Source organism: Hemitrygon akajei, chromosome 4, assembly GCF_048418815.1.
Source record: "Hemitrygon akajei chromosome 4, sHemAka1.3, whole genome shotgun sequence".
Taxonomy (NCBI): Eukaryota; Metazoa; Chordata; class Chondrichthyes; order Myliobatiformes; family Dasyatidae; genus Hemitrygon; species Hemitrygon akajei.
This window is the reverse complement of record NC_133127.1, coordinates 143,442,762-143,465,517: the sequence shown is the minus strand read 5'-3', so window position 1 is coordinate 143,465,517 and position 22,756 is coordinate 143,442,762. Positions and strand designations below refer to the sequence as shown.

The 22,756-nt window shown below is 40.6% G+C and overlaps 2 protein-coding genes across 3 annotated transcripts in view; one reads left to right on the top strand and one right to left on the bottom strand.

The window, feature by feature from the left end:
• eif5b (eukaryotic translation initiation factor 5B) overlaps window positions 1-6,893 on the bottom strand; it is a 63,450-nt gene extending 56,557 nt beyond the window's left edge. Inside the window, exon 1 of the mRNA XM_073043478.1 lies at window positions 6,756-6,893. Coding sequence (XP_072899579.1) covers window positions 6,756-6,790 — 35 coding nt within the window. The 5' untranslated portion in view covers window positions 6,791-6,893. The remainder of the gene's footprint in view (window positions 1-6,755) is intronic.
• Window positions 6,894-6,926: 33 nt separating this feature from the next.
• txndc9 (thioredoxin domain containing 9) lies at window positions 6,927-22,639 on the top strand. Of its 2 annotated transcripts, none has more exons than XM_073043476.1 (5): window positions 6,927-6,998; window positions 16,495-16,720; window positions 17,676-17,794; window positions 18,729-18,983; window positions 22,415-22,639. In XM_073043476.1, the coding sequence occupies exons 2-5, from the start codon at window positions 16,532-16,534 to the stop codon at window positions 22,527-22,529; spliced, it is 678 nt and encodes a 225-aa protein (XP_072899577.1). In that variant the 5' UTR covers window positions 6,927-6,998; window positions 16,495-16,531; the 3' UTR covers window positions 22,530-22,639. The 2 variants fall into 2 exon arrangements, with proteins under 2 accessions (XP_072899577.1, XP_072899576.1); XM_073043475.1 differs by lacking the exon at window positions 6,927-6,998 and adding an exon at window positions 14,920-15,054.
• Window positions 22,640-22,756: the final 117 nt, after the last annotated feature.

Genomic DNA, 22,756 nt, shown 5'->3' with positions numbered 1-22,756 from the left:
TGGCAAATATGCCATCTTCACTACCTCAACTATTCTGCCACATTTAGGGAACTATTTACTAGTACCCCAAGGCTTCTCCGTTCAATAACAGTAACTCAACATCTGGTCATTTGCTGTGCATGTCCTGCCCTGATTTAACTTTATAAAATGCATCACTTTCCTCTTGTCCAAATTCCACCTGTCATTTTCTTACCCACTTTCATAGTTGATCAATATCCTGTAGTAACCTTCAATAACTTTCCACAATGTCCTCCATTTAATCCGCAAACTTAACAGTGCTACCAACATTCTCATCCAAATCATTAATTTCTCCTAGCAAATAATAGGGGACCCTGAAGCATACCACTTTCACAGCTCAATCTTTAAAAACAACCCTCCACCTCCTACCACCAAGCCAATTTTGTATCCTATTGGCTGGTTCATCCAGGATCCCATGTTCAAACCTTCTGGATCAGCCTACCATGCAAACCAAGTTAATAGCTTTATTACGCTGTTATTGTTTTACCTTATTCAAGCACAATGCACTATGTAATGGTTTGATCTGTACAAACAGTATGCAAGGCATGCATTTCACTGTATCTTGGCACATGTGACAATAATAAACCAATGCTCAAAATCCACACAGACAATGCCTACTGCCTGCTCTCATTAAATCACTTGCTCACCTTCAAAAAGTTCAATTAGGAGACATGATTTCCCATGCAAACCCTGATCAAATGCAAATGAAAGTTGCTTCTTAGAAACCATCCTGCAATTTTCCCACCACTAATGGAAAACTCACCTGCTTGTGGTTTTGTCCTTAAAGCCCTTCTTAAATAAAGGCACAACATTAGGTACCCTCCAGTCTTTCATTAACTCACCCATGGCTAAGGAAGATACAAATATTTCTTCTCTGGCTTCCCACAGGTTACACTTGGGCAGGCCCCAGTAATTTATTCACCTTTATGCATTTTAAGACCACCAACAGATCCTCCTTTGTTACAATAGTATGTTTCAGAATATCACTTTTTCTTCCCTGAATTCATTAGCTACCATGTCCTTCTTCCCAGTAAGTACATTTCAGTCCTTGCCCATCTCCCTTGTCACAACACACAAATTACAACACAGGGGGTCTATCCTGTCCTTTGCTACTCTATTGTTTTTTATATAGTTACAGAATCTTTTAGGATTGTCCTTTATATTATCTATCATTAACACAGAACATAAACAAATCTACAGCACATTACAGGCCCTTCGGCCCACAATATTGTGCCAACCATGTAACCTACTCTAGAAACTGCCTAGAATTTCCCTAGCACATAGCCCTCTATTTTTCTAAGCTCCATGTACCTAGCTAACAGACTCTTAAAAGACCCTATTGTATCCACCTCTACCACCGTTGTTGGCAGTGCATTCCACACACCCACCACTCTCTATATGAAAAACTTACCTCTGACTTCCCTCTAAAGCTATTTCCAAGCACCTTAAAACTTTGCCCCCTTGTTGTAGCTATTTCAGCCCTGGGAATAAGCCTCTGGCTACCCACACAATCGATGCTTATCATCTTATACACCTCTATCAAGTCACCTCTCACCCTCCATTGCTCCAAGGAGAAAAGGTCAACCTTTTCCCATAAGGCACACTCTCCAATCCAGGCAATATCCTTGTAAATCTCTCTGCACTCTCTCTAGCCACATCCTTCTTGCAGTGAGGCGACCAGAGCTGAACACAGTACTCTAAGTGGGGTCTGACCAAGGTCTTATATAGCTGTGACATTACCTCACGGCTCTTGAACTCAATCCCATGACTGATGAAGGCTAACACACCATACGCCTTTTTAACATCACTGTCAATCTGCACAGCAGCTTTGAGTGTCCTATAGACATGGACTCCAAGATATCTCTGATCCTCCATACTGCCAAGAGTCTTACCATTAATATTTTATTCTGTCTTCAAATTTGATCTACCAAATGAGCCACTTCTTTCTTATCTGGGTCGCCACGTCTCAGCTTAGTTCTGCATCCTATCGGTGTCCCACTGTAAACTTTGACAACCCTCCAGACTATGCACAACACCCCCAACTTTTGTGTCATCAGCAAACATACTAACCCACCCTTCTACTTCCTCATCCAGGTCATTTATAAAAATCACAAAGAGGAGGGGTCTAAGAACAGATCCCTGAAGAACACCACTGGTCACTGACCTCCATGCAGAATACGAACCACCTACAACCACCATTTGCCCTCTGTGGGCAAGCCAATTCTGGATGCACAATGCAAGGTCTCCTTGAAACCCATGCCTCCTTACTTTCTAAATGAGCTTCACATGAGGAACCTTAGCAAATGTCTTACTGAAATCCATATACACTACATCCACTGCTCCAACTTCATCAATGTGTTTTGTTACATCCTCAAAGACATGACTTGTAAGACATGACCTGCCCTTGACAAAGCTATGCTGACCATCCCTAATCAGATTATGTCTCTCCAAATGCTCATAAATCCTGCCTCTCAGGATCTTCTCCAACAGCTTGCCCACCATTGAAGTATCACTAGGCTACAATTTCCTGGGTTATATCTACTCCCTTTCTTGAACAAGGGAAGGACATTTGCAACCCTCCAATCCTCTGGTACTTCTCCAATCCCTATTGATGATACAAAGATCATTGCCAAAGGCTCAACCATCTCCTCCCTCACTTCCCACAGTAGCCTGGGGTATATCTCGTCCAGACCCAGCAACTTATCTTACTTAATGTTTTTTAAAAGCTCTAGCATATCCTCTTTCTTAATGTCTATATGTTATATATTTATAAACATAAATATCTCATGCAATCTATTTTCCTTTCTAATCTCCTTCTTAAATGTCCTTCTTCACCTTATCATTTCTTTTATTAATTTGTGGGACATAAACTGAGCTCAAAGTTCAAAATAAATTTATTACCAAAGTACACACTTGTCAGCATATACAACCCTAAGATCCATTTCCTTGTGGGTATACTAAATTAATTCACAATAGAATAACCATAATAGAATAAATGAAAGACTGCTCAAACTGAGTGTTCACCAGTGTGCAAAAGACAACAAAGTGTGCAAATACGAAAACGATGAAGTAATAAATAAATAAATAAATAAATAAATAAATAAGCAAGCAAGCAATAGGTATCGAGGACATGAGATGAAGAGCCCTTGAAAGTGAATCCACAAGTTGTTGGAACATTTCAGTGATGGAGCAACTGAAGTTGAGTAAAGTTACCCCTTTGGTTCAAGAGCCTGATGGTTGACGGGTAATAACTAACAAGAGAAAATCTGCAGATGTTGGAGATTCGAGCAATTCACACAAAACAGTGAAAGAACTGAGCATGCCAGGCAGCATCTTTTTTTTCCATAGATGCTGTTTGGCCTGCTGAGTTTCTCCAGCCTTCTGTGTGTGCTGAGGGGTAATAACTGTTCCTGAACCTAGTGGAATGAGCCCTAAAGCTCTATACTTTCTTCCTGATGACAGCAGCAAGAAGAGAGGATGATCTGGGGTCCCTGATTATGGATGCTGCTTTCCTTCAACAACACTCCATGTAAATGTGCTCAATAGTAGGAGGGCTTTATCCATGAGGGACTGGGCAATATCCACTACATTTTGTAAGATTTTCTGTTCAAGGGCAATGGTGTTCCCATATCAGGCTGTGATGCAGCCAGTCAGAACACTCTCCACTACGCATCCATGAAAGTTTGTCAAAGTTTTAGATGTTGTGCTGAATTTTCACAAACTCCTAAGGAAGTATAGGCGCTGCAGTACTTTCTTCATAATTGCACTTACATGCTGGGCCCAGGACAGGCCCTCTGAAATAACACCGAGGAATTTAAAGTTGTTGACCCTCTCCACCTCTAAGGACTGGCTCATGGACCTCTTTGGTTCTAATGACATTGAGTAGGAGGTTGTTGTTAAGGCACCATTCAGTCTGGTTTTCAATCTCCCTCCTATATGCTGATTCATCGCCACCTCTGATTCAGCCTACAAAAGTGGTGTCCTCAGCAAACTTGAATATGGCATTGGAGCTCTGCTTAGCTACATAGTCTTGGGTGGAAAGTGAGCACAGCAGGGGGCTACGCACACAGCATTGAGGTGCACTTGTGCTGATGGAGATTGTGGAGGAGATGTTGTTGCCAATCCAAACTGACTGGGATCTGCAAGTGAAGAAATAGAGGCTCCAATTGGACAAGAAGATACTGAGGCCAAGACCTTGAAGCTCATTGATTAGTTATGAGGGGATCATAGTATTGAATGCCAAGCCGTTATCAATAAAGGGTATCCTGATGTATGCATTTTTGCTGGCCAGATGCTCCAAGGTTGGGTAAAGAACCTTTCAGGGTTGATAGAGTACCTGATAGATCATTTCAGATGGCAGATTAGTGAACCGTGTTACTGAGTTTATTGTTGCATACAGGCCAAAATGTATGACAAATTTCTATCCATAGAGGCAGTTGAACTGCAAAAGATCTTATAGCAATTTAATACAAAATACTCAACAACGCTCAGGATTGAAACAATACCGATATTTCTGTCCCATAAATCATATTTTAAAAATAGTGTACAAGGGGAAGTCATTCATTCCCATGTCAACTAAAAGCACAGCAACTTATGTTTATCCACCCTTCCCTGCTCTCAACCACAACTGCTTGCCCAGAAACTTTAAATATGTTGTGTTTCTACCTTCCCACTATGTCAGGCAAAGTTTCAGATGATTACCATTCATATATACACCTCTGCATGACCTGCCTCTATTCCTCTACTTCATGTCTGGTCCAATAAATGTAAGTATGTTGCATGCCTTTTTATTCTCTACCTATCCTGTTACTTTCAGAGACTAGAGAACATACGCTGCAAGCTCTCTCTGTTCTTGTTATCCCAACGTTCATCATACATTCAAAATGCTGCTGGAACACAGCAGGCCAGGCAGCATCTATAGGAAGAAGCACTGTCGATGTTTCGGGCCGAGAACCTCCATCCTGAGGAAGGGTCTCGGCCCAAAATGTCGACAGTGCTTCTTCCTATAGATGCTACCTGGCCTGCTGTGTTCCACCAGCATTTTGTGTGTGTTGCTTGAATTTCCAGCATCTGCAGATTTCCTCGTGTTTTCATTATACATTCTCTTGATTTGTCGTTCCCCCCCCCCCCCATATTACCTTAAAAATCTGAATGCTGAATTGCATTTGCCACTTTTATACCTAGCCAACAAGTGGTATATTCCTACGTCACAGAACTTCTTTCGACAGTGCCACTGTTGGATCAACAGCAAGCATCTTAATTATAAAAAACATTATACAGTACAGTGCCAGTGACCTGGGTTCAATTCCCCTCACTGTCTGTAAGGAGCTTTTACGTTCTCCCCATGGCTGCGTGGCTTTCCTCCTGGTGCTCCAGTTTCCTCCCACATTCCAAAGACGCACAGATTAATAGATCATATGGGTGTAATTGGCTGCCATAGGGTCATTGGGCCAGAAAGATCTGTTACCACACTGCATCTCCAAATTTAAAAAGATATAATTGCAAAAAGCACATATTTACATATTTACCCAGAGGGTTGCAAACCTTTGGAGTTCTCTCTGGGGAGGCTGAGTATATTCAAAGCATATTAATAGCTTTTTGGATAAATGGAAATCAAGAAATTTGGGGCGCACGGCAGCATAGTGGTAAACACAAGGCTTTACAGTACAGGGGACCTGTGTTGGAAAGCAACTCTGCCTGTAAGGAGTTTGTATGTTATCCCTGCGTCTGCAGGAGTTTCTTCCAGGTTTCTTTGCACAGTCCGAAGACGTACTGGTTGACAGGTTAATTTGATTTTGCAAACTGTGCCATGGTTCGACTTACATTAAAACCGAGGGATTGCTGGACAGTATGGCTCAAAGGGCCAGAAGGGCCTATTCTGCATTGTATCTCAACAAAATAAGAACTTAAAAAAACAGGGGCAGGGTGCAGCAATGAGCCCTATGAAACTCTATTTTCCAGTTACAAAAATTCCTGATTAATCTGACAGTTCTTTGTTTTATGCCAATAAGCATTTTTAAATCCAACTTGTCATTTTCTTTTGAAACTTTTCTTCATATCTTTTAAATTTCTCAAAGAATTTTGTCCAATACCTTGACAAAAGCACTCCTTGCTAGCACCTCAGAAAAAAAATCAGTGCAATCAGTTACAATCTTCCCTTATTAAGTAACTAAATAACTTTCAGTAACTAAAAGTTTAGGTTCAGATTAGAATTTACAAATCATGGCTGATAAAATTAATAAGGGAATTACTTACTGAACTCAATTCTGTGACTGCTAGTTTACTGGAATTTTCACCTCAAACGTTGGTATCAAAGAAAACACAAAGGCAATATTTAATAGTACGATTTATGATCCTTGGCAGGGGTGGAAGAGGAGTAAAACAACTATATTACGCCCACTTCTAGAATTATCAATGCACTGCATTGATGTCGTCAATGGAAACTAAGTATCCATCAAAAAATCGTCAGGGCTATTAAGATGGTGAGAGGGAAAGGGGTGAGAAATGGGCCTCTAACTCTGGCATTCCCACAGAATCAGAAAGATACCAGTCAGCCAGCCTGCCTGCCTGCAGCGCCTGCGTCACTTCGGTGTGAAGAACAGGGACTCGTCCATTCTCGAGTACCGAGCACCCAGGCAGTGGCCTAGGCGGTCAGCTTTCTTCCCATGCCTACGTTCCTCAGACAGACTGCCTTTTCCACTACGAATCAATAAGGCTGATGGCGCCTCAACACTCACTTGTCCTCGCTCTTGTTTTTCTGTTTCTTTCCCATCTTCTTCGCAGTTTTCCTCTGTCACTTTCTTAAAATCTCTTTCAGACATATGGTAAGGTGCGGGGGTCTGCGCGTGCGCGGCACTCGGTGACGCACAGCCGACTCCGAGTTCTGATTGGTTTGTTTAGCAAACCACCTGTAGGTTCAAGGGTCAACAATCCGAGCGGAAGTAGAAAGAAGTGAGCGTTGTGAATAAGGCGAAATTGAGGTTAGGTTACGATATTGCACAGACTGGGATATTGTTTTTATTTTTATATTTAATGCTAATACAAAATAATATAGTCAAACTGTGAGGTAGGAAACATATATTTATTTTCAAGAACAAAAACAATCTTGTGTTGTAAGGCCTCGATCGAAACGTCCACTATTGTTTTGTCTTCACAGATACTGCTTGACCATCTGTGTTCTTCCAGCACTTTTTTTTACTACAGAGTTCACCACCTGAAGTCTTTTGACACTTATGTTTGTTTTTAATTTTTTTTCTCTCGGTAATAAGCAAGTGTTGTCTTAAGTTTCCCAACCATTATAGCTAACTGAACTTCTCGAGTCAAGAATTATCATTAAGACTTACTGCTTAAATTTCATTTTAGTTTGGAGATTATTTATCCTATCAAAACGTTAAAAACAAAGTATTAGCTGTTAATTTAAATTCATTGTTAGACACAAATTTACAAAGGATATAAATTCTCTGAAAATTTGCTTTTGAGGCAGCAAGATGAGGACAACATTAATTAATTTAACATAAGTTATATATAACTTACACTTTTGCAAAGTAAACATAACACTTACCCAAGATTAAGACTAAAGAAAAATGTGTATAGTTCAAGGTTCTGTTCAGATTTTACGGGTTGGTTCATGAACCTGATGGCAGTGGGAAAACGTAAAAAATAAAGGAATAATGAGGTAGTTTTCATGGACCATTCAGACACCTGATGATCATGGAGGAGAAACTATTCCTGAATTGTTGAGTGTGTGTGTTCATAGTTAGTAACTCCTCTCTGACTGTAGTAATGAGAAAAGGAAATATCCCAGATGGTGTTGGATGCCACCTTATTGAGGCATTGCTTTTTGAACATGCCCTCAATGGTGAGAGGTTTGTGCTCCTGATGAAGCTGGCTGAGTTTATAATACTTTGCAGCCTGTTGCAATCCTTTTCATTGGAACCTCCATATAAGGCTATGTGCAACCCGTCGGAATGCTCTCCACTATACCTCTACAGAAAACTGCTTTGATGAAATACCCAATCTCTTCAAACTCCTAATGAAGGAGAGCTGTTGGCATGCCTTCTTCATGATTGTTTCAATGTGTTGGGCCAAGACATATCTTCAGAGATGTTGACAACCAGGATCTTAAAATGCTCACCCTTTCCACCGCTGATCAATCAATAAAGAGTGATGTGCGTTCTCCCGAATTCCTCTTCCTGAAGTCTACAGTCAATTTCTTGGTTTTTCTGACATTGAATACAGAGTTGTTGTTGCAACACCGCTCAATCAGCCTTTCACATTCTTGTACAACTTCTCATTGCTACCTGAAATTTTACCAACAACAGTGATGTCATCTGAACTTATAGATGGTGCTTGAGTTATGCTTAGCTACACAGTCATGTTTGTGAGAGAAAAGAGCACCAGCCTAAGTATGTGTCCCTGAGGTCTGGTGGTCAAAGTTCAAAATAAATTTATTATCTAAGTATGTATATGCCACCATATACTGACTTGAGATTAATTTTCTTGCAGGCATTCATAGTAGAACAAAGAAATGCAATAGAATCAATGAAAAACTACACACAAGTACTGGCAAAACAAACAATGTGCAAAAGACAACAGTACAAATATTTTTTAAAATATAATAAGTAAATAAGCAATACTGAGAATATGAAAGTGAGTCCATGGGTTGTGGAAACAGTTCAGTGTTAAGTTGAGTGAAGTTATCCATGCTGGTTCAGGAGCAAGATCAAGTTGGATGTACCGTAGCTTTAGGACAAGAACTGTTAGGATGGACAAGAAGAGCTTCTTCCCCCAGGGCGTAAGACAACTGAACTCGCTGCCACCACCCAGATTTCCTCGTGCATGAGTTTCACTAGTTGCGTTATACTGTTTACTTTTTAACCTACCTTATTATTTATTAATTTATTTGTGGTAATATTACTTTGTGTATGTGAGTTACATGCACTGTGCTGTGCACGTTAATCCAAAGGAATGTTGTTTTGTTTGGTGGTATATCAAAGGCCTTGCTGAAGTCCATGTAGAAAATATCCACTGTCTTGCCTTCATCAACTTTCCTGGTAACATCGTTGAAAATCTCTATAAGATTGGTTGGACATGACCTACCACTCACAAAGGCTGCTGACTATCCCTGATCAATCCCTGTCTATCCAAATACTCATATATCCAGTCTTTTAGCCTTCCAATAACTTTCCCACTACTGATGTCAGTTTCACCAGCCTAAAATTTCCTGGTTTATTCTTAGAGTTTTTCCTAAACAGCAGAACAAGATTAGCTATCCTCCCATCCTCCTGTACCTCACCTGTCACTAAGGATGATTTAAAAAGCTCTGCTAAGGCCCCTGCAATTTCTGCTCTTACTTCCCACAGGTTCAGAGGAAACACTTCGTCAGGTCCTGGGGATTTGTCCACCCTGATTTGCCTAAAGACAGTAAACCTCCTCTGTAATCTGTATAGGGTCCATTGCCTCACTTCTATAGACTCTGTGTCCATCTCCTGAGTAAATACAGATGCAAAGAAAATCCATTCAGGATCTCCCCCATCTCTTTTGGCTCCACATATAGCTTACCATTCTGATCGCTCAGAGGACCAATTTTGTCCCACGGAATCCTTTTGCTCCAAACATATCTGTAGATACCCTTAGTATTCTCTTTGACCTTGTCTGCTAGAACAACCTCATACCATCTTTTAGCCCTCCTGGTTTCTTTCTTAAGTGTTTGTGTGCATTTCTTATACTCCTCAAGTACCTGATTTGTTCCTACCTGCCTATACCTGCTATTATTGGAGTATAAAAGTTGCATTGTTTGCTGTGTAACCGAAACTATGTAGTCAGTGTTGAACTTGCTATTTGCTATGCATGTATCCAATTTAGTAGGAGAATGAAATCTTAAGAATGTAGAAGACAATGGTGTGTTAATGAGAGGTAGCTAAGAGATGTAGATTATGTAGTCAGCTTTGAGTTTGCTATTTGCTATGCCTGTATCCAATTTAGTTTGCTGTGTAACCAAAACTATGTAGTCAGCTTTGAACTTGCTATTTGCTATGCATGTATCCAATTTAGTAGGAGAATGAAATCTTAAGAATGTAGAAGACAATGGTGTGTTAATGAGAGGTGGCTAAGAGATGTAGATTATGTAGTCAGCTTTGAGTTTGCTATTTGCTATGCATGTATCCAATTTAGTTTGCTGTGTAACCAAAACTATGTAGTCAGCTTTGAACTTGCTATTTGCTATGCATGTATCCAATTTAGTAGGAGAATGAAATCTTAAGAATGTAGAAGACAATGGTGTGTTAATGAGAGGTAGCTAAGCGATGTAGTTTAGAACATGATTAAGTCAATGGGTAGAAACAATAGTGGTGGATGTACTTGTGATACGCAACTATAAACCGATTGGATATGCTAATGCAACTAAACCAGGAGATTGCTATAAAAAATGTTATGTACAAGGATCGGTGGGCAATCAGCGACTAGCTCAATGACTGTCTGAGCTTTGATTTGCAAATTAAAGTTTAATACTTCTTGAAGAATCTTCTGCGTCTCCTGATCGTTTGTGGGGCATGAGAAACCATGACACTATGCACCTCCTTTTTTTCTTCATAATTTTAACATCTCCCAAAAAAGAAAGGTTTCCTAAGCCTGTTGTCTTTGCCTTATATTTTGACAGGTACATACAACCTTTGGACTCTCAAAATTTTGTTTTTGAAGGCCTCCCACTTTCCAAGAAACAGCTTGTCTCAATTGACACTTGCCAGCTCCTTTCTGATTCCATCAAAATTGGCCTTTCACCAATTTAGAATCTCAGCCTGAGGACCAAGCCTGTCTTTTCCATAATTACCGTGAAACTCATGGCATTATGATCATTAGACGCAAAGTGTTCCTACACAAATTTCTGTCACCTGCACTGTCTCAATCCTTAATAGGACATCAAGCATGGCACATTCTCTCATTAGGATTTCTATGTACTGACTAACGAACCTTCGTGAGCACATTTGACAAACTCTATGCCATCTAGTCCTTTTAAAGTATGGGAATCCCAGTCAACATGTGGAAAGCTAAAGTCACTAACCTTACTTTTCGTGGAACAGTCTGCAATCTCTGTATCAAGCAACAGTTGAGGTGTTCCAAAACCCACACGAGAGCCAGCGTCTCCTATTTGATTTGGGGACAACTGTTATTTAGGACTCAGTACTCTTGAAGTACGTGCTACCTGTTTCCATACACCACCGGTTTTACACAAGTACTCCCCCTAGGCCAAAGGGAGAGGCGTCTGCTGAGACCTTGGTTAATTTGTTCAAATCACAGAATGCCAATGTTGGCAGAGAGATAAGCTCTGCTTTTAGTGATGAGAATTACTTCTCCTGTGGTGTGTCTCAGGTCCAAACGTTTTCTGAAACAGGTCTCATATTGGTTTTCCTTTCTCTGCCAAATCTGGAATGAACTTTCGCAGCTGTTTAGCATGCCAGAGAAACTGCACATCTCTGATACGTTCATAGATTGTTCCATGTTCCAAACTCCTGCCAGTTTATCTGAATTTGGTTGCGTTCCCTCTGAGGGCAGTTGGTGGCCTAAGAACTTTAACTCCAACTTTGCAAATTTGCATTTCTTTTTATTCAGGGTGATTCTAGTTTGTTTCAGTTTTTCTAAGGCAGCTTCTACTCTTTTGTCATGTTCCTCTGAAGTTCTCTGAGCCTCTGAAGTTCAATATATTGTCCATATGGCAGACTACTCCTTCCAGTCCTCCAAAATCTGGTTCATCCTGATCTGAAAGAGTTCAGGGATTCTCTTGAGGGCATAGCATCTATATGGTATGATAAAGTTAGTGAGCTTCTGTGACTCAGGAGGTAAACGGATCCATGAGTGTGCATCTAGTTTGGTGAAGAACTTTGCTCCACCAAGTATACCCAAATGGGTGCTGAACAGAGGGCAGAATAAACTTCTCCCACTTCACTGCATTACTAACTGTTGTTATTCAACACAGATCCTCACTGTGCCATCTCGGTAGGGGTCAGGAACAATGCCCATTTACCCAGTCAGTTGTCCATGCTAGATGTCAAGCACCTCCATTCTCTCAAGTTCAGCTTTGACTTTGTTCATTAATGGGATGGGTAGACTCCTCACTGTGGTCAGAGAGAATGGCCTCAGCTGGATAGGTTACTCTTCTTTCAGTAACCCCCAGGCCTGTGAACAACTCCAGGTACTTCTTCTACCACTGAACATTGTTTAGCAAATCCAATCTTGCAAAGAGGTTCAGCTTCTCAATGGCATGTCATCCCAGTAGTGGTCATAAAATATTCTGAACAACATTGACATCTTCTTTTAACTGTTTCTCATTTTTACGGGTGGAGTAGTAAACATTCTTTTCACACTGAGCTTATGTTTCCCTGGCCCGTGAGCACTTTCTTTGGGTTGAGCGCAATGCCTGTTTCTCGCACCAGTTTTCTGAATAGACATCCGAGGATGGCTGTGATGTCTACCCCAGTGACAATTCTGAATGCCACTGCTTCATTTTGCAACTGAACCATAGTACACCAGCCTTTTCTACTTGAGTCTAAAGGCCCAAGGAAAGTTCTCTCTCTGTCTGAATTATGGTTTTCTTTGACTTCCTGAAGAGCTGTTTTTGAGTGACGTTTCCATAATGGCCAACTCTATTTCATTGGTGGCATTTCACTTCTTTTGCTGGACAGAGTAGTTTGACATGGAATGGAGACTTGCTGCATCTCCTGCAGTTGGACATTTTTCCTGCTCTTTGTTTGCTTGTCTGTTTTGTTTGAGCTGAGCTCTACTGTCCCCTCTTACTGCAATCTTTCTGACTGCACTTGTTTGTACCCTTCTCTTTGTACAGCTTCTAGCTTTACCTCAGCATCGTTATCGTGCCTGAGTTCTGCCTGTTGCTGACAAACGTTCTCACTCTGTCTGCCTATAGTAATAGCATTCTCTAGTGTGAGATTTGCCAGCAACTGAAGTCTCTCTGGAAATTTGATGTCTAGTAGCCTAACGCCAGTCCTGTCTCTAATGAGCTCACCTCTCAGATTTCCATGTGTACAGTTGTCTGACAGGGCTGTGATGAAGTCATTCACACTTTCATCTGGCTCCTGTTTTCTGGAGTTGAACTTTGCCCTCATATATCACATTTCAGTTTCCTGTGAAATTTTCTTTGAATTTGCCGTGCGCTGTTTTGTACTCCCTCTTCTGAACATCTGTCAGTCCTGATCCACCCATGATATCATCGGCTTTGTCACCCATGCAATATATCAGTGTGCTGACTTGATGTTCTTCTGATGCCAGGGTGAGATTGCTTGCAACCCAAAAACTCTCAAACCATCCGAGCTATCCCGCAAAGTTTCCTGGTTTGGACAAATCATATATCTCAGGGGGAGGGGAGAACTTTATTAGGCAAATAGATGGTAGAGACTGCAGGTATTTGCGCTATTTTCCTGTTTGCTTGTTTGTTTATTATTTTATTTATTTGAACTGCAAAAAATCCTTCCTCTGAGAGTTTGACTGATTCCTCTGACTTTTCTGCTATGTGTGTGTCTCTGTGCACTTCCCCAGACTAGTGGCCCACAGATTATTGCAATGTATCCACTTGAAGGCGTTGCCTGGCAATCCTGGCCCAACCTTCATGGTACCTACAGTTAGCAAACTAGCATAGACAGCTTAGGTTGATAAGACTCTGGATTTTTTCCATAGATTTATACAAACAAGAACAGTCTTACTGTAATTTCTTTCTTTTTGGGGATCACAGTGGGTCTGTAGCACCAATGCACTGATGATCAACCACCTGACACCATGTTGTATTTGTTCTTGAGGGATAGTGCAGAGCACACCAGGAGGCCAGTATGCAGGATATTTCACTGAATGTTATAGATAACTCTGCTTGTATGTGAACTTTTCCCATGTGGGAGTGGCTAACACAGTGGCATAGGAATAACACTTAACTACCACAACAAGGTGTGTCCTCCACCATGAAGACTGATGCAAACTGTCTTACAAGACCTCAGCTATTTCTACAATATCCAATATTAATTCCCCCAGTTCATCTTCCAAGGGACCTATGTTCACTTCAGCCACTCTTTTCTGCATTATATAACTATATCAACTTTTAATGTCTGATTTTTGTGATAATTCACTTTCATAATCTACCTTCCCATATTGCTTGATTAGTGGTTCTTTGTTGCTTCTTTAAAAACTTTTCCGTATCTTCTCGTTTCCCACTACTCTTGCGACTTCCAGATTTTGCCTGAAGGTGTGGTGGAGATAAATGTTCTCACAGCATTTAAGAAATATTGCGAATAGGCATTTGAAACACTGTGACTTGGAAGGCTACATTTTGCCTGTAACACAAAACGCTGGAGGAACTAAGGGGGCCAGGCAAAGAGAAAAGAGAACAGTGGACGTTTTGAGCCTAGACCCTTCAGCATCTCTACTGAGTCCTGCTGAAGGGTCTCGGCCCAAAGCGTTGACTGTAGATTTTTCCATAGATGCCGCCTGGCCTGCTGCGTTCCCCCAGCATTTTGTGTGTGTTGCTTGAATTTCCAGCATCTGCAGGTTTTCTCTTGTTTGTGTTTGATATTGCCTGAAAGTCTGATTAGCATGCAGAGGTACTTTATGCCCGGCACCGATACCATGGGCTAGTTCTATGCTGCGTGATTCAAGAATGATATAAATTTGTTCACAGGCATGGCATGTAAAATAAAAATACTACTGGCAATTTCACTGTATTAGAGTATGCCATTTGAGGGCAGCATGTCAAATGGTGGCCCGATTTTTGCAGTTAAAACGGTGATTAACATTAAAGAGAGACTTGGTGATTTTGGCTATAATTCAGCTGGGAAGCTGAATAATGTGACTAAATGTACAGCGGCACAAACAAAGAGACGGAGCTGGGTCACTGTCCGTCTGCAGCGCGGGCGGCGTTGCGCTTCCTTCCCTTTGCTGCAATTGGACAGCCGTTGCCAGGGAAGCAAACCCCGTGACACATAACCCCGGCAGCGACGCAGCGAGAAGCGGAAGCGGACGGTTGTGCGAAGGGACTAAAGCTGCGTAAGTAGGGGCGCTGAGTCTGCGTATTTATGTGTCGGGAGTGATGCTGGAGTCTTCTGTTTCTTGTCAAGTTCTTTTTTACTGATCTGATATGGTCTTAAACAGAACATGTGGGAGGCGAGAGCTGCACCTAGACCGAATGGAGGGAGATTGGGCCTGAGGTTTTTCAGTTCACAATTGCAACCCCGCCTATTTTTTACACATGTCCGCACGACACAAAAGAGCCCATTTCAGCCGACTGGAATGAAGCAATACATCTCCCCGCTATTCTTCTTGCATTTTTATCAACTCCCTTAGATTTTACAACACTACTTGGGATAATTTACTGTGGCCAATTAACCTTTCAATCTCCACATCTGTGGGATATGATAAGAAAGCGGATCATCTGGGGGAAACCTACACAGGTCCATTTTAACTCTGTTAACACCGTTATGTAGGGGTGAGAGACAGAGTGGGACTGATGGGCAGATAGTCAAATGGTAGGAATTGACGCGAGAACTTTACAATTTCGCGTCTTGAGAATGATTCGGATAATTCGTCAAATTATATAAAACACAGTTATTGGAAAAAGTGTGAATGGCATGTTAAATTATCTTTTTAGATTGAGTGAATAGAGAAAACATTCAAAATGGTGCTAAAATCTGATTGACACATTGTAAGGAATTTGGTTTGTATACATTAGCATGTCATGAACTATTATAGGAAATTACCCAACAGTTCTTTAGGATGCTGGCCTTTTACTTTAAGGTAAAAGACGGGAGAAGCTCATGAAATAGACTAATAATGCCATTTTGGCTGTAAATGTTTAAGTTTTGTACAGAACCACGCCCTCTGCCAGTCGAAGAGCCTGATGAGATTGTGATTTTTCCTTGAACAAAAGTCAAACCAGTTCCCCTCTCAGCCACTCCGCTGTTCTGTGTAGTTGAATCTACTTTCACATGAAATAGTTTCTCCTTTGACTTCTAAATAAAAAGTGTTGCTGTGGGAATCTGGATGGACTTAGTCACATTCAATCCACTTAGATACCGTCTGGAGTGCGAAATTTCATCATCGTTGTTAATGGCTCCGTTTACCACATCTCCTGTCATCTTGCTTGTACACCCTTCCATGTTCGCTGTATTTGTGCAGAAAATGACACTTTCCATACCGATTCTTCACGGGCAGCGTGATTTGGGGGGGGGGGGGGGGCGAGCGAGAGGGGAGGAATTGTATACCCAAGCTGGATGTGGAGGCTAGGTCACTGCGTATAGTCAAGAAAGATTTTTCTGGTATGAAGGGATATAAAGTTAGTGCAGATTTGTGTGCAAAACATATTTAGTCAGCTTTTAAAATTCCAACTAATTGTTTTCTGTATAATGTGGAAATAGATTATTTTGTGTTTTTACTAGACAATAAATTCAACAGTATTATATTAATGCTATGTATATTTATTTCGAAAAGCCTATTTTTCTTCTGAGTTCTGTGAAAATTGGCAAAGATGGCAAGTAATCCCTCGATGGCTGTGCTCAGTAAAGTAATTGAACAGCAAATGCTGCAAACAACAGAAATTGTTGAACAACATTTAGATACCGAGATTGAAAAATATGAAACGATGGATGGAGATGAACTGGAGAAACTCCGAGAAAGAAGACTTGAATCACTGAAGAAAGCACAACATCAGAAACAGGTGAAAACTTGAAAACAGATTTTGATCAATTTTGTACTGACTAGAACTGCTAGTGCAAACTATACAGTAATTAGTGCTAACAGAAAGTGCATGAATTTTATTGATAGTTGGAATTTTAATTCAAGTGCTTAGATTTTGTATGTTTATACTGTATGGTGCAGCATATAACATATAACCATATAACCATATAACAATCACAGCACGGAAACAGGCCATTCCGGCCCTCCTAGTCCGTGCCGAACTCTTAATCTCACCTAGTCCCACCTACCCGCACTCAGCCCATAACCCTCCACTCCTTTCCTATCCATATACCTATCCAATTTTACCTTAAATGACACAACTGAACTGGCCTCTACTACTTCTACAGCAATGATACTAAAATTTTATTCTTGAAGGTAAAGTACAATTGTTTTTACATTGATTTGTTAAAGTACAATTTTTTTTCAAGTGGATCAGAATCCAGTTTAATATCACTGTTATATGCTGTGAAATTTGTTAATTCTGTACTGCGGTAGCAGTAAAAAGTAGTATGCGGTACTTGAAAAATGCGGTACATAAGTAGCATCCAGATCATGCGGTAGCATGATCAATAAAGAAAAAAAGGTAAATGAATTACAGTAGGTATATAAGTGTATTAAATAGTTAACATTAAGATTAGTAGTGCAAAAACAGAAAGTGAGATAAGGTTTATGGGTTCAGTGTCCATTTAGAAATCAGTTGACAGAGGGGAAGAAGCTAAGTGTGAATCACTAAGTGTGTGCCTTCAGGCTTCTGTACCTTCCTGACGGTAACAATGAGAAGAGGGTATGTCCTGGGTGATGGGAGTCCTTAATAATGCACACTGCCCATCATGAGAGCTTAACAACCTACGATTTGATTTAATGGAGATATGCTTTCTTATTTTGATAAAAAGGAACATAAACATTTTCACATGTTGTTTTCCATTTGTCTGCAGGAATGGCTATCAAAGGGCCATGGTGAATACAGGGAGATTCCCAGTGAAAAAGATTTTTTTCAAGAGGTTAAGGAGAGTAAAAATGTGGTTTGCCACTTTTATAGAGATACGACATTTAGGTGAGAAGTTGGATTTTGGATAAGAAATTATATTTTGAACAAAAGAATGTATTGTCTTTTTTAACTTGGGGTGGAGGGGGGGTAAGAAAATAATTCTAAATTTATGTTGCATTACTTCTATTTTCTTTAATCATAAATGAATCCCAAATTAAAATACAATGCAAATTTATTATCTCTAAAATATATAGAGTGAATACTCTTTCTATCAACCATTTAATGATCTGCTGATTCAGCACCAATCAAAATTAGTGCACAATGCCGAAAAACTGTTAGTGTTAATCTTTGTTGCATTGTTGATTTTCTAACTCATGACATGGTTCCAGCTGCCAGTCCAGATAAAACTTACAAAAATCCACAGCCTTCAACTGTAGTTTAAATTCTCCCTGTACAAAGTGCAATGTCTGCTTGGTACACTAGCTGTTCTGATGAATGAACTGAATAGTCTCTGCAGCAGGAGGTTGTAAAAGAAAACTCAAGCTGTATGATCAACTAATGTAGTACCAGAGTAACATGAGTCAGGTTAAAAGAAAAGCTGGGTGCCTTTAACACTACATCCTCCCATCAAATATTTGTGGATCCTTTATAACTTGGTGCTTTAGGGATTAAAGCACTATGAAGCTGGTCTCCTGGAGAGATGCATGCACCAAATGACATCTTCACCCAAGCTCTTTTGTTCAAATTATCTATTAATTTTCTTTGAACAAGTGCTTTAGCATCAGTCATTTTGGGACAATACATTTAAGCAAGTAATACCTATTATTTTGATGTCTTTTACTGGGTGTAATAGGTGGACAAAATCCATTGAATCATGATTTTTCATTGACTCATCATCATTTGTTTTATTTCTCTGCTCATACTGAATATTTCTGTATTTTAAAAAGACCAACAATGCATGTTGAAACTATATAAAGTTAATTTATTCTTTCATGTACAGATGCAAGATAGTAGACAAGCATTTGACTATTCTGGCTAAAAAACATATTGAAACCAAGTTCATCAAATTAAATGCAGAAAAAGCTCCTTTCCTTTCTGAGAAATTACGAATCAAAATAATTCCAACAATGGTCTTGGTGAAAGATGGGAAAGCAAATGATTACATTGTTGGGTTTGATGACCTTGGTTGCACAGATAATTTCACTACAGAAACTTTGGAATGGAGATTGGGATGTTCTGCCATCATTAACTACAGGTAGGCTTATTTTATCATGTGGATATATTGGTACATTTCATTTCTAGAATTATGTTTTTTTATCTTGAATGTATGGTTTTCAAAGAAAATATTCTTGACATTTTTTAACATTCACAACTTTAAGCTGATTCTAATGTATAATCTTCTTAAAAATGCTGCTTGGGGGAAGAAGCTTGATAGAATTCTGTTTTGTCAGAACCCATCCCCTTTACACCAAATACATTATTCTGAAACTGGGCCACTGTTGTAAAAGGTTAGAAAATACTATAGTCATTTTTCACATGTATGGGTCTCAGAAACATCAACAAGATGATTACTGGGTAATCTAGTTAATGTTGCAGTCTGAGGGATAAATGTTAGGTCAGACACAAGGAAAATCCCTTGACCTTTTTCAAAAACTGCCATAGGATGTCAGGATGTCCTGACGAAGGGTCTTGGCCTGAAATGTCGACAGCGCTTCTCCCTATAGATGCTGCCTAGCCTGCTGTGTTTTACCAGCATTTTGTGTGTGTTGTTGATGGGATGTTTATGTAAGTTTGCAAAGAGAACTGAAGCTATGATTTAAATTTTACATTGCCCTCCCATTTAAATGCTGTGCTTATAGCACATTTGACATATGAAAGCACTATCCTTAAGCCAAAGTTCCTCAGCATCCACATCACTGAGGACCTCACTTGGTCTGTACACACCAGCTCTGCTGTGAAAAAGGCACAACAGTGCCTCTTTCACCTCAGACGGTTGAGGAAGTTTGGTGTGGGCCCCCAAATCCCAAGAGCTTTCTACAGGAGCACAATTGAGAGCATCCTGACTGGCTGAATCACTGCCTGGAATGGGAACTGTACTTCCCTCAATTGCAGTACTCTGCAGAGAGTGGTGTGGACAGCCCGGCATATCTGTAGTTGTGAACTTCCCATGATTCAGGACATTTACAAGGATAAGTGTGTAAAAAGGGCCCGTAGGATCATTGGGGACCCAAGCCATCCCAACCACAATTTATTACAGCTGCTACCATCCGGAAGTGGTACCGCACCATAAAAGCCAGGACCAGCAGGCTTCAGAGACAGCTTCTTCCACCAGGCCATCAGAATGATGAACTCAAACTGACTTGAGTGTACTCTATATTACATTGACTGTTCTAATTTATAATAAATTATGATAGAGTATGATTGCACTTACTCCATGTATATGAAGGATGTAAGAAATAAAGTCAATTCAATAATTGGCAGATTGTACAAACAAATACTCCAACAAATGACTGGATATCCTATTATTGACCTGCTATTTTCTCACCAAAATCTGCAGTAATTTTACACTCCAGACTCCTTTGCCACTTGCCTATGGCTACCCAACTTATTTTAAATGTTGAGCACCACACAGTGCTGGAGGAACTCAGCAGGTCAGGCAGCATCTATGGAGGGAAATGAACAGTTGATATGTCAGGCTGAGATCCTTGATGAGCACTGTAAAGAAATAAGCAGGGCCAAATTTCAGGGGTGGGAGAGAGCAAGGAGCATGAGCTGGCAGATGGCAAGTGAACCCAGGTGCGAGGGGGAAGATGGGATGTGAGGTGGGAAGGAACAATGTTAGAAACTGGGAGGTAATAGGTGAATGATGCAAATGATAAAAGGTGAAGAAGGAATAGGATGGGAGAGTACACTAGACCATGGAATAAAGGGAAGAAGACAACCAAGGTGAAATATGTGTTTGGGCTCAAAGTGGCAGTATGGGATCAGGAAGTGGGATTGAAATGATTGACCACTGGGAAATCCTGGCCAATCTGCATCAGGTCTCACAAATGTAGCTGGCTGCACTGGGAGAACAGGATACAAAAAATTGACTTCGATGGATTTGCACGTGAAGTTCTACCTCACCTGGAAAGACTATTTAAGACTCTGCATTGTGGTGAAGGAGGTGGTGTAGCTGCAGGTATAAAAGCACAATTGTAGGGATGAGTACTTACACGGGATCATTGGAGAGGAATGAGTGGACAAGAAGAGAGTGATCCTAGGGGGGAGGGGAAGATGTGCCTGGTGTTGGCATCTCATTGGAGATGACGGATGTTGCGGATAATGATGGGTTTGATGCAAAGGTTCGTGCAATGGTAGGTGAGAGAACGGGCATTGTGGGGATGGGGAGAGGGCGGGTGGGCGGTAAATGGAGAAGATGTGTGTGAGGGCTGTTTTGATAGTTGGAGGGGAAACCCCGTTTTCTGAGGGGGGGGGGGTGAAGAAGGACATGTCCTAGCATGGAAATCCTCATCAAGAGAACAGATATGCAGAGACAGAAGAACTGTGACAAGGGAATAGCATCCTTGCAAGTGACAGTGTGGGAAGAGGTGTGGTCAACGTAACTGAGAGTCAGTAGGTTTTTATAAAAGAAGGTAGAGACAGATCAAGAAAGGGGAGAGGGTTGTCAAACACGGCACAGGTAAATTTGAAGGTGGAGTAGAAGCTGGTGAGATTGACAGGCTCTGCATGGGTGCCGGAAGCAGCATCAATGCAGCCATCAGTGTAGCAAAGAGTTAGGGAGCATTACCAGTTTAGGTTTCTAACATGGATTGTTCTATGTAGCCAATGAAAAGACAGAATTGGGACCCATGCGGGTGTGGAAGCTACACCTTTCATCTGGAGAAAGTGGGAGAAGTGGTTCAGGGCAAGTACCAGGTCTGCCAAATGAAGGAAGATGGTGGTGGTGAGGGGAAATGTAATAATAATAATAATAATAATAGAAAAGCAGAGATTGTTGAGGCCTTCCTGCTGGAGGATAGAAGTGTTCAGGGACTGGATGTCTGGTGAAAATGAGGCAAACAGCTGTAGGGAACTGAAAGTTGTTGAAGTACAGGAGAGCATGCAAAGTGTCATGGATGTAAATAGGAACGGACTGAGCTAAGACAGGACAAAATGAAGAAATGAAGTCGCTATACAAGGAGGTAAGTTTGGTGGGGCAGGAGCAGTGTGCTTACTGGTGCAGTTAGGTTTGTAGAACTTGGGTAGGAAATAGAAATGTGCAGTGCGAGGTAGGGAAACTGAGGCTGGAGTCTGTGGAAGGGAGGTCTCTCAAGGTAACGAAGTCAGTGCCAGTGCGGGAGACGGTGGTCTGATGCTTCTCAACAGGGTCCTGATTCAGGGATAAGTAAGAGGAGGTATCTGACAGCTGTGATCTGGTTGTCAGACTGCAACAGCACTGTCTATCGCAAATTTGGTAAGTTTGGGATTAGTAAGGAGAGAGGAGCAGTGCATTCACAGCGTGAGATATTGGTGTAGGTGAGTGGAATTGTGAAGAGATCTCAGCAGTTTGAGATGAAAAGTCTTTTCCACCAAACGCAGGCATTACTTTCTAATAGTGTATAATATAACCTCCAAGCAGAATTTGTCATTGAACTTTAAAAGAACACATTAAAATCAACTAAAGTCTGACTGTTTTCTTCTTAGCGGAAATTTGATGGACCCACCTTTCCAAATGCAAAAAAAATGTGGAAACATCACAAAGATGGAGAAAAGGACAATTAGAGGAAAGAACAATGATTCTGATTCAGATGATGATTAGATTGTTAAGCATATTTCATAATCCACACAACCTTTTATTCTTATGTATTGTTAAATTTTAATTTCAGTAATTAATTTACATAGCCTAATAAAAAATTACTGCAATGCAAATTAGTGACTTGGAGAATGTTACCTGTTAGAGGATTAGAATATTAGCTCCATGAATGAAACTTTAAATCTGTTTTGCTCCAGTAGCATTCTTTTAAGGATGGTTTATTCAGAACATTT